The sequence below is a fragment of the Fringilla coelebs genome (genome assembly GCF_963513975.1).
Source record: "Fringilla coelebs genome assembly, chromosome: 6".
Lineage (NCBI taxonomy): Eukaryota > Metazoa > Chordata > Aves > Passeriformes > Fringillidae > Fringilla > Fringilla coelebs.
Genome location: NC_140034.1, coordinates 37,843,815 through 37,857,857, shown reverse-complemented (window position 1 = coordinate 37,857,857; position 14,043 = coordinate 37,843,815). Strand labels below are relative to the sequence as shown.

The following is a 14,043-nucleotide window of genomic DNA, read 5'->3' as shown; positions in this document are numbered from 1 at the left end:
GAGGTCCAATTATAGACCCAACATTTGTTTTGCCTGCAATCCCAAATTACATACATGTCCTACTTTATCATTCCAAAGGATGTAAATGGACAGGTGTAAAGAAAAGGCATTTAAAAGATTTCCACAGGACAAACAACTTGAACACTTGGATTGTCAAGTAAAAATATAGCTGTCTCAGCATTTTTTCCTCTAAATGATGAAAAATGCCAGTATTTTCCCAGCATTATTCAAATGAAGTAGTGAACAATTCCACATAGGTTACACATAAACAGGCAAATTAAAGGCAGTACTGCTCAGGAATTAACTAATTAAAATCTAAGCATACTTTTAAATTAATAGAAGATTTTTGAAAAGTGAGATCACAAGCATAAACAAACTTTTCTGAAATATGTTCCTCTCCCTCCATAACTGTGTACTGCTGATCTAACAATACACTCACTGGTTACTCTCACTGGGTATTATTTCTTATGAAATAAGAAATAATGAGTCTGGAAATAAGTTTTTGTGTAAAACTTACACAAAAACTTATGAGTCTGGAAATAAGTCTGGAAATAAGTTTTGAGTCTGGAAATAAGTTTTTGTGTAAAACCTAACAAAACTATGACCAGTTTAAAAATGTGGTGTATGAATATTTGTGTAGCTATGCAATATTTCAAGAAGCTAACACAATATTGGTTCAGAGCTTCATAAGTAAACAAAAGAAAGAAGTAGAGAGAAGCAAAGACCTGTGTGGGAAAATATTTCTTCACTCTTCTGGAGAGATTTGAAAAGAATATAAAACAGGAAGACAAATTTTAACTTCAGACACATTCTCAGATAACAGAATAGGATAGCCTCCTTCATCTAAGACTTTCTGCTGCAATTCAAATCAGCTGTGAACATTTCTGTAAAAGCCCTTATAATTTGAAGAAATACATTAGAATCAAAGCAGCCACGGAGTTTGGCTTACTATTAAGAAAAATGCAAAAATGCAGCAGTCCATTTTCTTCTAAGGGAAAGAAAGAGAATATCAAACGAAAATCCAAAACAAACAAAAAGGTAAAAAGAAAGAAAAAGAGTCAAGGAAAACCTCAAATCATGACAGAAAATGACAAAGTAGTAAACTAGGCACTCCCTTTCAAAATTGTAAACATTGCCTTACTATTCATCACTTCAATGATGACACAAATACACTTGAATAGCAGCTACTACCTGTATTAGAATTTAACTCGCAGCAACTTCATTTTCATATACATTGCATATATATCTTCCAAATCTTGCATTTTAACACCCAGTATTTGCTCTAGTGACTGGGACAGAGCATTGTGGAAACTATATATAACACGTGCCAGTACTAGTTACACTACTGACAGATTCACAGCATCTCATTCTATGTATGTAATTGATTCAATAACCTTGTCTAAAACTGCTGTAAGACAGTTACTGTCTACCCAACAGTGTATTTTCCAGTTCACAAAATCACAAGTTTTGATAAAAACATAAGAGCAGTTAAAATAATGCAGTTAAAAGAAAGAATAAAAATCAAGAAAATGTAAAAATTTTACCTCTTTGTCTTTGCTATATTTACTTTGATGTAATTTCTTATACTTGTGTAATCGCAGCATATCGTGAAGTTCCTCCCTTGAAAGAGAAAATTCTTCTTCCTCCTCTCCATCCTCATCACTTGGTGAATCTGTGTCACTGGAATCATCACTCAGAAGGATACTCTAATAAGAATAAATGGGAACTAATTTAACAATCCCAAGTCCCTGCGCTAAATTGTTTATTTATGCAAAGCACTTGAGCCTTTACCTAATAAAGGGGTGTGGGTTTTGCCCAACAATAATACTTAGCACTAACAAAGTGTCCATCTAAAAAGACTCCTAGAAAATAGATTTCTGAGGAGCAGACCTATATAGCAGTGAATTCAATAAAATTTTCTGATTTGGAGAAAAGTAGTTTTCTGTTAGTTTGTGACAGTTAAATAATTTTAGTCCACTTTGTCTGTTTGTGGTCTCAGAAAAGCAGCAGTGAGAAAAACCAAGATAACAGCAGGGGTATTTTGTGATGTGTCATTTGCAGGTGCTACCCTACCCCATTTGTAGTTTGTCCTGCTATTCTACCACTCCTACCTGCATTGGTTTCTGCAAGTTTGGCTCTCATTCAACCTCTTGGCAACAAGTTTTTGCTAACTTGAGATGGCTACAATACAGTGAAAATGCAAAGACAGCATAAAGCCACCATTCCACTCTTTTCTGCCTTCCTCACTGAGACCTTGTACTGAGTTCAACTTAAAAACAAATTTTCAGTCAAGTCCCAAATCTCCATTTAATACATTTTATAACAGATTAGTTTAATTTAAAATTAATTCAGATTCTGAATGCAAACTAACTGCCAAGTCCACCACTTAACTCCATTCTCATGTGCCACATCTACATCCCTTTTGGACACCTCCAGGGATAGTGATTCCAAAACTTCCCTGGGCAGCCTGTTCTAATGCTTGACCATCCTCCTAGTGAAGAAAATTTTACTAATATACAATCTAAACCTGCCCTGGCACGACTTAAGGCCATTTCTCTTGCCCTATTGCTTGTTACTTGGGAGAGAAAACTCATCCTCACGACTACAATCTCCCTTTAGGGAGTCCCCCCCAAACCTCCTTTTCTCCAGGCTTAATACCCCCAGCTCCCTCAGCTGCTCCTTCTAAGACCTGTGACCCAGAGCCTTCCCCAGCTCCATTGCCCTTCCCTGGACACACTCCAGCACCTCAATGTCTCTCTCATAGTGAGAGGCCCAAACTGGACACAGGCCTCAAGGTGTGGCCTCACCAGGACACCAAGTACAGGCAGACAATCACTGCCCTGGTCATGCTGCCCACACTACTGCTGATACAGGCCAGGATGCCATTGGCCTTCTTGGCTACCTGGACACTGGTGGATCAAGTTCAGCTGCTTTCAACCAGCACCCCCAGGTCCTTTTCTGCTGGACAGCCTTACAGCCACGCTTCCCCCAGCCTGTAGTGCTGCATGGGGTTGCTGCAACCCAAGTGCAGGACATTTACTTTGTTGAACTTCGTGCAATCAACCTTGGCTCATCATCCAGCCTGTCCAGATCCCTCTGCAGAGCCTTCCCGCCCTCCTGCAGATCATCACTCTCAGCCAACTTGTCTGCAAGTAACTGAGGGTGCATTTGATCACTTCAGTCAGATCATTGATAAAGACAATAAACAGGACCAGGCCTGGTACTGAGCCCTGGGGATCACCACTGGAGCTGGCCACCAGCTGAATGTAACTCCAGGCACCACCACTGTCTGGGCCCAGCCATGCAAGCAGTTTTTCACCTGGTAAATCATGCATCCATCCAAATGTGAGCAGCCACCTTGTCAAGGAAAATGCTGTGGGAAACGGTGTCAAAGGCTTTACTGAAGTCTAGACAGACATCCACAGCCTTTCCTTCCTCCATTAGGCAGGTCACCTTGTTACAAAATATGATCAGGTTGGTCAAGCAGGACCTGACTTTCATATACCCATGCTTGCTGAGCCTGATCTCCTGGTTATCTTGTACATGGTGCGTGATGACACTCAACATGATCTGCTCCATAACCTTTCACAGAGCACCAAGGACAAGCTCACACTTCTGTAGTTCCCTAGGCTCTCCATCCAGCTTTTCTTGTAACTGGTTGTCATGTTTACAAACTTTCAGTCAACTGGGACCTCCCTGGTTAGCCAGGACTGCTGCTAAATGACTGAGAATGGCTAGGTGGGTAACTCTACTCACAGATTCTACAATAGCTGCATTTCTTTCCAACATTCTTACCTTCAGCCACTTTCTGCTTTTCTTCAGTTTGGAAAAATTATACAAGCTCCCTTTTTCAGACTTTGGTTCTGTTTACAGAAAAAATAAAGTTATTAAAAAATAATGCTTTTCCAGACTAACCCAAAGAAAGCAGAAATTCAACCTAATACATGCCCACCTGGCTGGAGTACTCCATTCAGGGAATGTGTGTTCAGCATCCCAGAATTCCCTGCTCCAGAAGACTCTCCAAGCAAGGAGTCTGGAGGCTCTTCCTTAACTTGCATCAGGGGATCCCCAGACTGAGGCAGCAAAGGATTGTCATCCAATCCATCTTCACTTTCATCACTGCAAGAAGATCCATAATACAGTGAAAATGACAGGAAAATATTCAAAAGAGAAGATGCCCATCCAGCTTTCTTACATATGTGCATTTGTCTAAAGGTTTGAGAATTGAGACTGCTTCAGATGTAATTTTACACATTAGAAATATTGCTGTTAGTAATTTCCCATTAACCCTTTAGCAACAGTTAATCATGAGATCAGCCTGGCCATGTTATCAACCTGCACCTCCAGTCTCCAACTAGGTGTGTAGTTTTAGAAGCATGAACTATGCAAGTCAAGCCAAAGCACAATACTGTCATACTCACTGGGACATGTGAAAAATGTAGATATACCTTTTCTAATCCTTTTGTGGGTTTTAATGCATGCTTATAAATATATCTGTTATCTGTTGCCCATTCTGTTATCACTTCAGTAACTCCACAATTGCAAAAGACTGATGAAATTAAATACGCAATTGTGTTGGGACAGAAACACACACTGATGATGCCTCATTGCTACAACTTACACAAATTCTGCATCTGACAAATCTTTCCATTTTCTTTTTGACTAAAGGCTGTAAATGTCCCTGAAAATCTACTTAGGGCTTCCTCATTCTACTTTTTGCAGATAAAGAAAGTTTTGGCCACTCGGCTACAAAAAAAGAGCTTTAAAATATTGTACTAATTCATACATGAGCTGGTAGCACACTGTATTATCACTATAAACTGAGAGAAGCATAGTCCAAAATCTTTCATACAATCATAGAATATCACAAGTTGGAAGGGAACCACAAAAATCTTTAAGTCCAACTCCTGGCCCTGCACAGAAGAGTCCCCAAGAATCACACCATGTGCCTGAGAGTGTTGTCCAAAGGCTTCTTGAACTCTGTTAGGCTGGTGCTGTGACCCCTTCCCTGGGGAGCCTGTTCCAATGCCCAACCACCCTCTGGATAGAGAACCTTTCCTTAATATCCCACCTAAATCTCCCCTGACAAAATTTCATGCCATTGCCTCAGGTCCTATCAGTGGTCACCAGAGAGAAGAAATCAGAAAAGCGTTATTTCAGAACTCAAAGCTAATGCTAGATTTATTATTAAATTTAATAGTATTGTTTACATTTCCTCTTCTCTAGGCTGAGCAATCCAAGCAACCTCTCCTCCTTTAAAGCAGAAAAGTTTCTAAAGAACAAGTCACTGATAAATTCTTCATATGGTGTAGGCATGGAACAATATTATAAAAATATCTGTCTTGGCACTCCCAAGGGAAAGTAGAAAAGCTTTTGGTACCTGGATATACTCCTGTTAAAGATGGCAGACGTCTGTCGTAAGAACTGATCCAGTTGCAGAGCTTTTTCCAGGTATTGCAGATAGAGGGGTTTTGCCAGCTCTGAGCAGCTGCCATCCTCCCTGGCACCCAGCTCTGAGGCCATAGAACAAACTTCTCCTCATGCACAGGTGCCTCTGAACACAGAGCTGTAAAAGGAAACAATGGCCATCAGCACCACAACTCCTCTGAAAGGAGCAAACAGATCCCTGTTTGACAAAAAAGACAAGAAAACAAGGCAACTATGGGCAAAAGCTTAGGCTGCAGTTAATAGGTATAGTAAACAAAAAGAAATTGCCATTCAACTTTCCACCACAGTACTACCACAGTCAAAACCTAGATTCTTAGTTTTCTGGTTTATGACTCTGTGGTTGAGGCTTGATATGAACAAGCACTGTTTTAACCAAGTATGATAATCCAAGTGGTGACATAGAAACTCCAAGTATTATGAAGACAGTCTTCAAGCAACTAAAGTAAGCTTTTACCATTATTAAAGATAACATGCTTAACCCTGAACAAAAAGCATATATATATAACTGACTCCAAAAAGGAAGAATTACTAAAAAAATTGTTCCTCTGTTTTTTTTATCACTCAGTTCACAGCTGTAGTCTACTAAATACTTGTAATATTTCTGCTTTACCTTATAGCAATGCTCTTTCAGCACTAAAAATATAGCTGTTACCTGCTGGCAAACAAGCTACAAACATGTGACCAAAAACGCTTTCCTTCTAAAGCACCACTGTTATTTTAGTAAAGAAAAATAATACATAAAAAGCAACTTTCAAGAGACTTTTTAATATTTACAAATTTAGAATGTATTCTAGCATTATATTTTTCCACTAGCAGAAACTGTCCACCTGATTTTTTTTATTTGTTCTCTGGATTTAAGATTCCTAATAAATTCAAATGCACCCCCCGGCAATATTTGCATACTACATACTCTAGAAACAAAGGTATCAAAACATTTTATTCCTCTGTCAACTGCAGTTTTCTCTTCCTTCAACTACAAAGGATGTCATAACAACTGTTACAATAATAGCTCTGTCAACTCAAATTTTACTTTTCTTTGACTACAAAACATGCCGTCACTGTAATAATAACAGTGAGAAAGGTACGTGATTTCCAAAGCCAAGGTTGTTACTTTATAAATGAAAGTGCTGTCAAGATCTTAAATATTTACAAACAAACAAACAAACAAACAAACAAATATCTTAAGCTTTTACTTCTGGTGGAGGACAAAAATCATAGAATGGTTTAGGCTGGAAAAGCCCTTAGAGAGCATGTAGTTCCAACCCCCGCCATAGGCAGGGACACCTCTCAACTAGAACAGGATGCTCAAATTAAAACCAGTCAGACTTAGATTAAATGCTCTTCTGAAGGATTCTTCTGGTTTCTATCACTTCTTAAAAATACTACAAAATCTGAAGCAAACTTCTCATTAATTTATTGAAAGACATGTAATTGTTCAATTATTAAAACAGTGACTAAATTGTTTTATGCTTATTTAAATGAACATACAGACTGAGTATCCAATCTTCAAGCTGCTCTCTCTTCACATATACAGATCTAAGCCCAGCATCTAACCTTCTCTAAGTCTTTTGTCCTCCAAAATTACAGAACAAATTCAGAACTTCAAAGCTACAATAAACTATGATAAGTGATCCTCAGCTTAAGACTAATGGCTATGCTTGAACAAGAGCAAATTGTAGTATTTCTTAATAAATACTGGGTCTTGAGTTAATGTCCTTACCCACAGAAGATAACCAATAACACACCAGAATTCATTAGACAAAGTAACAGCTCTGTGATAAAAATTATTTTTAGAGCGAAACTTCCTACATATTATATCTTTGCATACCTGACAGCAGTTGAATGACTGACCTCTGTCACCAAATCCTCATTTCCAGCAGAACTTAGCAACAAGCTAAGTTGAAAGCTTTCCCTATGATAAGGGTAGTAAGATGCACATTTTCCAAGCAACTTTCATCTACATATGTCATACTGCTTAAGAGGCATTTGAAACCAAACCAACCAAACAAAAAAACTTAAATCAAGAACTGTCTTCCAAGAGAGAGGAAGACACAAAATGAACCACAAAATCATTCAGGTTGGGAAAGACCTCTAGGATCATCAAGTCCAGTTGCTAATCCAACACTGCCAAGTCCACCACTAAACCATGTCCCCAGGTACCACATCCACACACCTTTTAAATACCTCCAGGGACAGTGACTCAACGTCTTGCCTGGGCAACCTGTTCCAATGCTTGACAACCCTTTCTGCGAAGAAATTAAGTAAAAGGGTTAAAAAAGGAGAGGAAACATGAAACTTGTGCCTCTAATGGAAGAGATCATTCATGAGGTGGTAGAAAAGAACACCTTGAAGGTGAAAGGGGTTTTCCTTTCCTCATGATCATTAATAAAAATTACATATATTACAAGAGCGAAAATCTCTCCCTAGTATCATAGCAAAACAAGTATAATGATTCCTTTTCCCATTCCATTTCAAAATGCGTCCATCAACAAGGCCATGTATTATATTAACACAGTTAACTCAAAAAACATGGCATCTTTCACCTGTCTGCTCTTTGCAGAAAAACACATCCCCAAACTCAACCTTGCATTTCCGCATTTAATGAAGTCCTCCTTGGCCTGACACAGCACAACTCCTCTGCATTTCACCCATATAAAAAGGCACGTTTTTTCTAGTCTTCCTATTTTAATTGCTCCACAAGACTCCTGTACATACAACATTAATTACTTTTGTCCTCAAAACAGTTACTAGTCTGCATCCTGCCTACCAAATAAGCACGGGAGAGTTTAACAATATCCATAAAACATATTTACAATGCCCAGAACAAATTTAATAAGTGTTACACAAGCATACTGAATAGTGAATAACTTAGACATTTAATTCAGCCTTTCATTTATTTATATGCTGGCAGTCACAGAGTGCTTCTCTGCTGATCAAAGTCATAATACAGAAGGCTAAGTGACAGATAATTCATTCCCTATCCTTTCATTTCCACTATAGGTTTTAACAAACAAAGATTTCCAATAGCAAAAACTGATTGAACACTGAAGTGAGGGAAGATTGGAACAAACGAGAGGCACACAGCCTGATCCACTACTGTATGTAACTGTGTATGACACCACCAACATACTGCTTCAGTGGATTTACATTCATTCCACCTTTCTTTGACATTTTTGAAACAAAAATCTATCCTTTTGTCTACTCAGTTTAAGGACAAAACACAGATTTTCAAAAAGATTTCATTACTGATGGTAACATTTAGGTAAATACTCATATGTTACAGGGGTAAAATGAGCAGAAGCCCCTTGTGCCATCATGACTTTCTTACTGATATATACCAACTTCATGTTAAGTTTCAGTATCAAATTCAATAGCTATTTGCTTTCTCCCTTCCTCTTCCCTAGAGTTCTAACAGTTTAGAAAAACAGCATATTGGAAATACATAGCTTCTGCACTGCCAGGCTGGCACTTTGAATCTTCTAGCACTCTTAATCAGTAGTTCACACTGAAGCCATTTAATTGTATCATATGGACCACTAAATTATTAGAAGTACAGGTAAAATATCAGCAGGAATGTATCAACTTCATGCAAATAGCTTTCATAGTAATTGTATTTTTTTAATATCTAAGTTCAGTTCTGACAGAGCCTTCCTTATCCTGTTTTAAATCCCATTGCTTAGTTCAATGTTAATGTAGGGGTGGGGTTTCTTCCCTCACTCCTGTTTTTTCAAGTCTGCCCATTTATAGCATCCAGTCAGTAAGCAAACACCCTGCACTGGAGGAGAATCCTCCAAGGACACCTTCTGAGAGCAGCTAGGTTTTATAACAAGGTTTCTAAATTTTATGCCCACTGACCTGCATGAACCAAACAGCACAACCATGGTCTCCTAAAACAGCTTAGCTTTAAAAGTAGATTCTCCCAATTTACACAAATATCCACTGCATATTTATGAATGGAAGTCCAGCAAGCTTTTCCTACTGGCATCAAACAGGAACCCCATAAGTGCTAAGTGCAAAATCTGGTATCAAACAGGAGCCCCCTAAGTGCTAAGTGAAAAATCTGGCTCTTGTGTCTAGCTGCAAGCTGGATGGGGTTTGCTTTGCAGAGCTGTTTGAAGCAATACTTTTTCATCCATGAGTTTCTTGTGTTTTTTCCCTGCATCTGCTGCCACCTCTACACCTCAGATAAGGCCCAGAGGATTAGTTTTTCTGCTCTTCATGACTAACATCAACTGTCATAGCAAATAATGATAACAACTCCACTCCTAGCTGAGGGCATATACACAAACACAAGCTGCCATGCAAGTAAAAGGTACTGGACTGTAACTAATGCACAGTACCTCTTCTTAGCAAGGCAAATCAGAGAGGTAAAAGTAATTCAGTCTCCCCAGCCACACACTAAGTGCATGGATATGAAATGGGACCAGTTGGCAGGTGAGCACCAATACTTGTTCCAGTATTTCAGCCCACAGAAGCAACCTCTTTTCTCCATCCATCACTGCAAACACACTGACAAAAACGTCTATGTGGACAAAAACCTGAAATCACAGAAAGTATGTATTCCTCATTTATTTATAGCATGGAAGGTTTTATCTATATAAGGATTATAACTGGTCAAAAATACAGTCTTCTATGCCACCTTGATTGCCTTGCAATTTTAGCAGTTTTCTGGGTTTTTCCCAAACATGGTTTTTTTGTGCTTTGCAATTTGTCACCAAATTACTAAGACAGATTTTCGAAACTTATGCAAATCCCTAAAATACTTTTCCTTCTTGAAGAAATTTAGAATTGAGACATACAGGTCTTATTGGAGGAGCAGAATAGTTAATGCTGAAAGATGTTCCAGTAGTAAGATCTCCAGAATAAATGCTGACACAAATATATCCAAACAGAAGATTCACCAAGTCAAGGTCTGTGTGGAAAACATAGACTAGCACAGTAATGGCACCTAGGCATATTTTTGTCAGACTTCTTTAAATGCATATAATCGCCAATAGAAAAAAATGTAGTGGCATAAAAAACCTGAAGAACTATTTGTTTGAATTACATGCTCTCCTTTCCCCGCTCATTTTAGCTTGCTTTGGTAAATGCATAGTTACACTAACAACAATTTCCCAGAGCTATAGACCACATTTTAAAGCAAAACATAGATCCCATATGGGGTTTTTTCTTTTATGGCAGCGTTTTAAATATAACTAGGATATATAAGACACTATGACTTTTCAAAAAGCAAATACGAAATTTCATATGAACTGAAAGCCTCCACTAACCTCAAGTTGAACAAATAAAATTAATGTATATACAACTAAACTCTGAATTCACACCATTTGAATTTGAAATTAAAAAAAGACATTTTAATTGCTTTTCTGAGTAATGAAATCTAGGTAAACTAGATGCTTTACTTTGCTGTTCTGCTTCTGTGGTAAGGTTTCATACTGGTTTCCAAGGAATGAGACAGCATTTCAGTGATTTGTGTTCCACCTTTTAATCACTTTTAAATACAGAGAAGAGTCAGCAGGGCATAGCCTCTGGATTTTCCAATTTCAAAAAAAAAACAGTTATAGAGAAGGCCTAATTTATTATTTAAAAGAAAAATTATACAGCAGTGTATCAGAAGCATATAGCAAACAGCAGAATACCTTCAAACATACTGAACACAAAAGTAGGCGTGTCAGAGCTCTGCTTCCAAGTTTAAATTAGCAGAAAAACAAACCTATTTAATTGTTCAATTAGAGTAATTCTTGTCCCAAGAGAGTTAATAGTGTTTATGGAGGCCTCTGACAATGCATTTATAGTCTCTGCTCTACACAGCAGCACCAACAGTTAACCTCACATTTTGCCATTCTGTGCACACAAAATAACAACTGCATGGATATTTTCAGTTTTGTTTGGTTTTTACTCCCTCCACCCCAGACCACGAAAAAGGAACTATGTCCAAAAAAAGCTCTAAGAGCACTTGCCATGTAACCAATGTAGCATGTAGTCTAGCCTGTCAAAGAGCACGCTTATTACAGAATTTACAGTTTATTATGTAATACCCAAATGGAACAAAACTTGCTCATTTGAACTATCGAGAATTGGGAGGCAGTATCTTCAGCAACTTCAACAATATACATTTGAGAATATACAAGAGAAGAATTACAGGCAATATCCTTTAGCCTTGGAAAAAGGTTCAAGCTACAGTTCTATTTCTTGTACTTTTTCCCCACTACCTTACCAACCCCTCAGTGTCACGACACTCTTATACATACACACTAAAGGAGTGACAACAAAAATGAATCGTTTAAGTTACAAACTATGTTGGTCACATACACACAGGGCTTATCAGATGTACTGTACAAATCCATGCAGTATATTATTTTGTAAGAAAGGGAACTAAAATCCGAATTATACACTTTTCACAATACAAAAACTAATTTGACTTGAACAATTTTCTTCATGCAAAGGCGAAAATAAACTAAAGGATTTTATTATTATCTGCAACACCACAGAGGGAAAAATCATCCACAGAAGACAAGCAATAGCGTTAAGAACGTGTAACGCTAAATCATGAACAGAAATTGTACTGAGTTACACAGAGGAATTGCACTAGGCTACCTGTTTGCAGTCAAACAGGAGCGGACTTTACAGCGCAGCTTTAGGGAAGTGCGCATTCACCAGCGCGAACACAACGCTCAACTACGTTTCAGGGGCACCCGGGAGACACTTTCCATCAACAACGCCACGAGTCTGGCAGGCGGCCCCTTCCTGCAGGTGCCGGTGGCAATTCCGGGAGCGCTGGGGCAGCCCGGGCCCCCGCCCCGCCGGGCTCTGCGGGCACCGCCGCGCCACGCGGCCTCACGCACAGGGCCGGCCCGGCCGGGCCCGCGGGGCGGAGGCCGCGCTCTGACGGCACCGGGGAGGGGGGAGGCGAGCGCGTTCCCGCAGGCGCGCCCCCGCAGGCGGCGGCGACGGGCACGCGCTCCCACCGGTGACGCGGCGCTCCCGGCCCGGCCGCGCCGCCGCCCTCGCCGCGCGCGCCCCCCCCCTCCCCCGCCCCGCACCCCCCGTCCGCACCCGCGCACGCGCCACCGCCCGCACGTGCGCCGGCAGGTGCGCGGCGGCGCCCCAGCCCCCACTCCCGCCGACCCTTCCCCCCCCCCCCCCCCCCCCCCGCGGCTGGCGGGGCCCGGCCGCCGCTCTAGACGGGGGCTGGGGGGGGTGAAACGGCGGCTCCACGGCCGCCGGTACGGCGGGGCGCATCCGGCGGGCAGGGCGGGGAAGGGGCCTGTCTCTTTAAGAAGAGGCCCGGCTGCTGCGGCCGCCGGTCGGCGCGGGGGGTGAAGCCGCGGCCTGCCCAGCCGGCGCCCCCACTGCCGCCTCCAGTAGCCCCGGCCCGACGTGTCTTTGCGCAGTGGCCGCGGTGGCTCACCTGGGTACCGGGCCCGGCGGCGACGCGGCGGCGGCGGCGGGGGGCTGGGGGTGTCTCCCGGGCTCGCTCCCCCGCTTGCTCCACCCGGCCTCTCGCCCCGCGTTGCCGGGGCTGGCGTTGCCTGTCTCCTGCCGCGGGGCGCTCCCGGCTCCTGCCTCGCCAAGATGGCGCCCGCGCTGGTGCTGAGGAGGAGGCGGCGGCTGCGGGCGCTGGGACGGCGGCGGCGGCCACTTTCGCTCACTGAGAGGAGAGGAGCAGGGACACGGGGAGCCATGGCGGGGGGGAGGAGAGGCGCCATGCCCAGGCCTGATCAATCGAACCCCGCATGCCTCCCCGCCGCCCCGGCCCCGCGCTTGGGCCCCGCCGCCCCGCCCGCGCCGCCGTGGTCGCCGCACGGACCCCAGGCCCGCACCGCGGGGTTCGGCCCCGCAGGGACCCCGCGGGGGGCCCTTCCTCATCGATGCGCTCCTGCGGCCGATTGGTAGGGTCTGGCGGTGACGGAAATTGCCGAAGAGACTCGGCCAGACGGCCGGGTGAGCCAGCGAGTCTCGCGCGAGGCGGGGCGGGGTCTCGCGATGCTGGCGCGGGGAGGCGGGTGCGTCCCGGAAGTGACGCGCGCTCGCCCTTGAGGCGCCGCGGGGGGCGCCGGGCGGGCCCGGCCGCGCTCGGGGCTCGGGGGCCGCTCGCTCTCGCTCCCGGGCCCGGCGCAGGCGGGGAGCCGGTACCGGGCCTGTGTGCGTGTCGCGGAGGCCGCCCGCGGCAGCCAGGCAGCTTGTGCCGGCCTGCAGCCCCCGCAGATGTCGAGCGGTGAGGGGCTGGCGGCGCTGGAACCGGGGCGCTGCCAGGGTTAACACGTGGGGACATTTGGTGGGGCTATGTGCGTTCTATCACTTTCGCTTCGTCATGCGCTATGAGTTGCATTAGAGGAGCTCTGGAGGAAATAAGCCTGAAGGTTAATTGCGACGATGCTTTGCACCGTAAACACAGTGTGGCCATCAGCTGTTCAGCACCGCTGCCTCCCAAAACCCATTAACCAGTACACTTGGAGAAATCCTTAAATGGATGATTAATCCATAACACCTACTGCATAGCGATAAAAATCTGTATTTCATGACTAAGCTTTGTCGCTCCAGTGCTCGGTAGGTATCCGTATCCTGGTTTTGGCTGGATGGAGTTAATTCCTT

The 14,043-nt window shown here is 43.0% G+C and overlaps 1 protein-coding gene across 6 annotated transcripts in view; it reads right to left on the bottom strand.

The window, feature by feature from the left end:
• INO80 (INO80 complex ATPase subunit) overlaps window positions 1-13,115 on the bottom strand; it is a 63,892-nt gene extending 50,777 nt beyond the window's left edge. For 2 of the 6 annotated variants that reach the window (XM_084207440.1, XM_084207441.1), the window contains exons 1-5: window positions 12,860-13,115; window positions 5,381-5,566; window positions 3,953-4,119; window positions 3,796-3,863; window positions 1,545-1,706 (exon numbers count right to left, since the gene is read on the bottom strand). In XM_084207440.1, coding sequence (XP_084063566.1) covers window positions 1,545-1,706; window positions 3,796-3,863; window positions 3,953-4,119; window positions 5,381-5,523 — 540 coding nt within the window. In that variant the 5' untranslated portion in view covers window positions 5,524-5,566; window positions 12,860-13,115. Of the gene's footprint in view, window positions 1-1,544; window positions 1,707-3,795; window positions 3,864-3,952; window positions 4,120-5,380; window positions 5,567-7,621; window positions 7,695-10,850; window positions 10,915-12,045; window positions 12,124-12,859 lie in introns of those variants that run through there. The other 4 variants (XM_084207438.1, XM_084207437.1, XM_084207436.1 and 1 more) reach the window with 4 other exon arrangements.
• Between the last annotated feature and the right edge of the window lie 928 nt (window positions 13,116-14,043).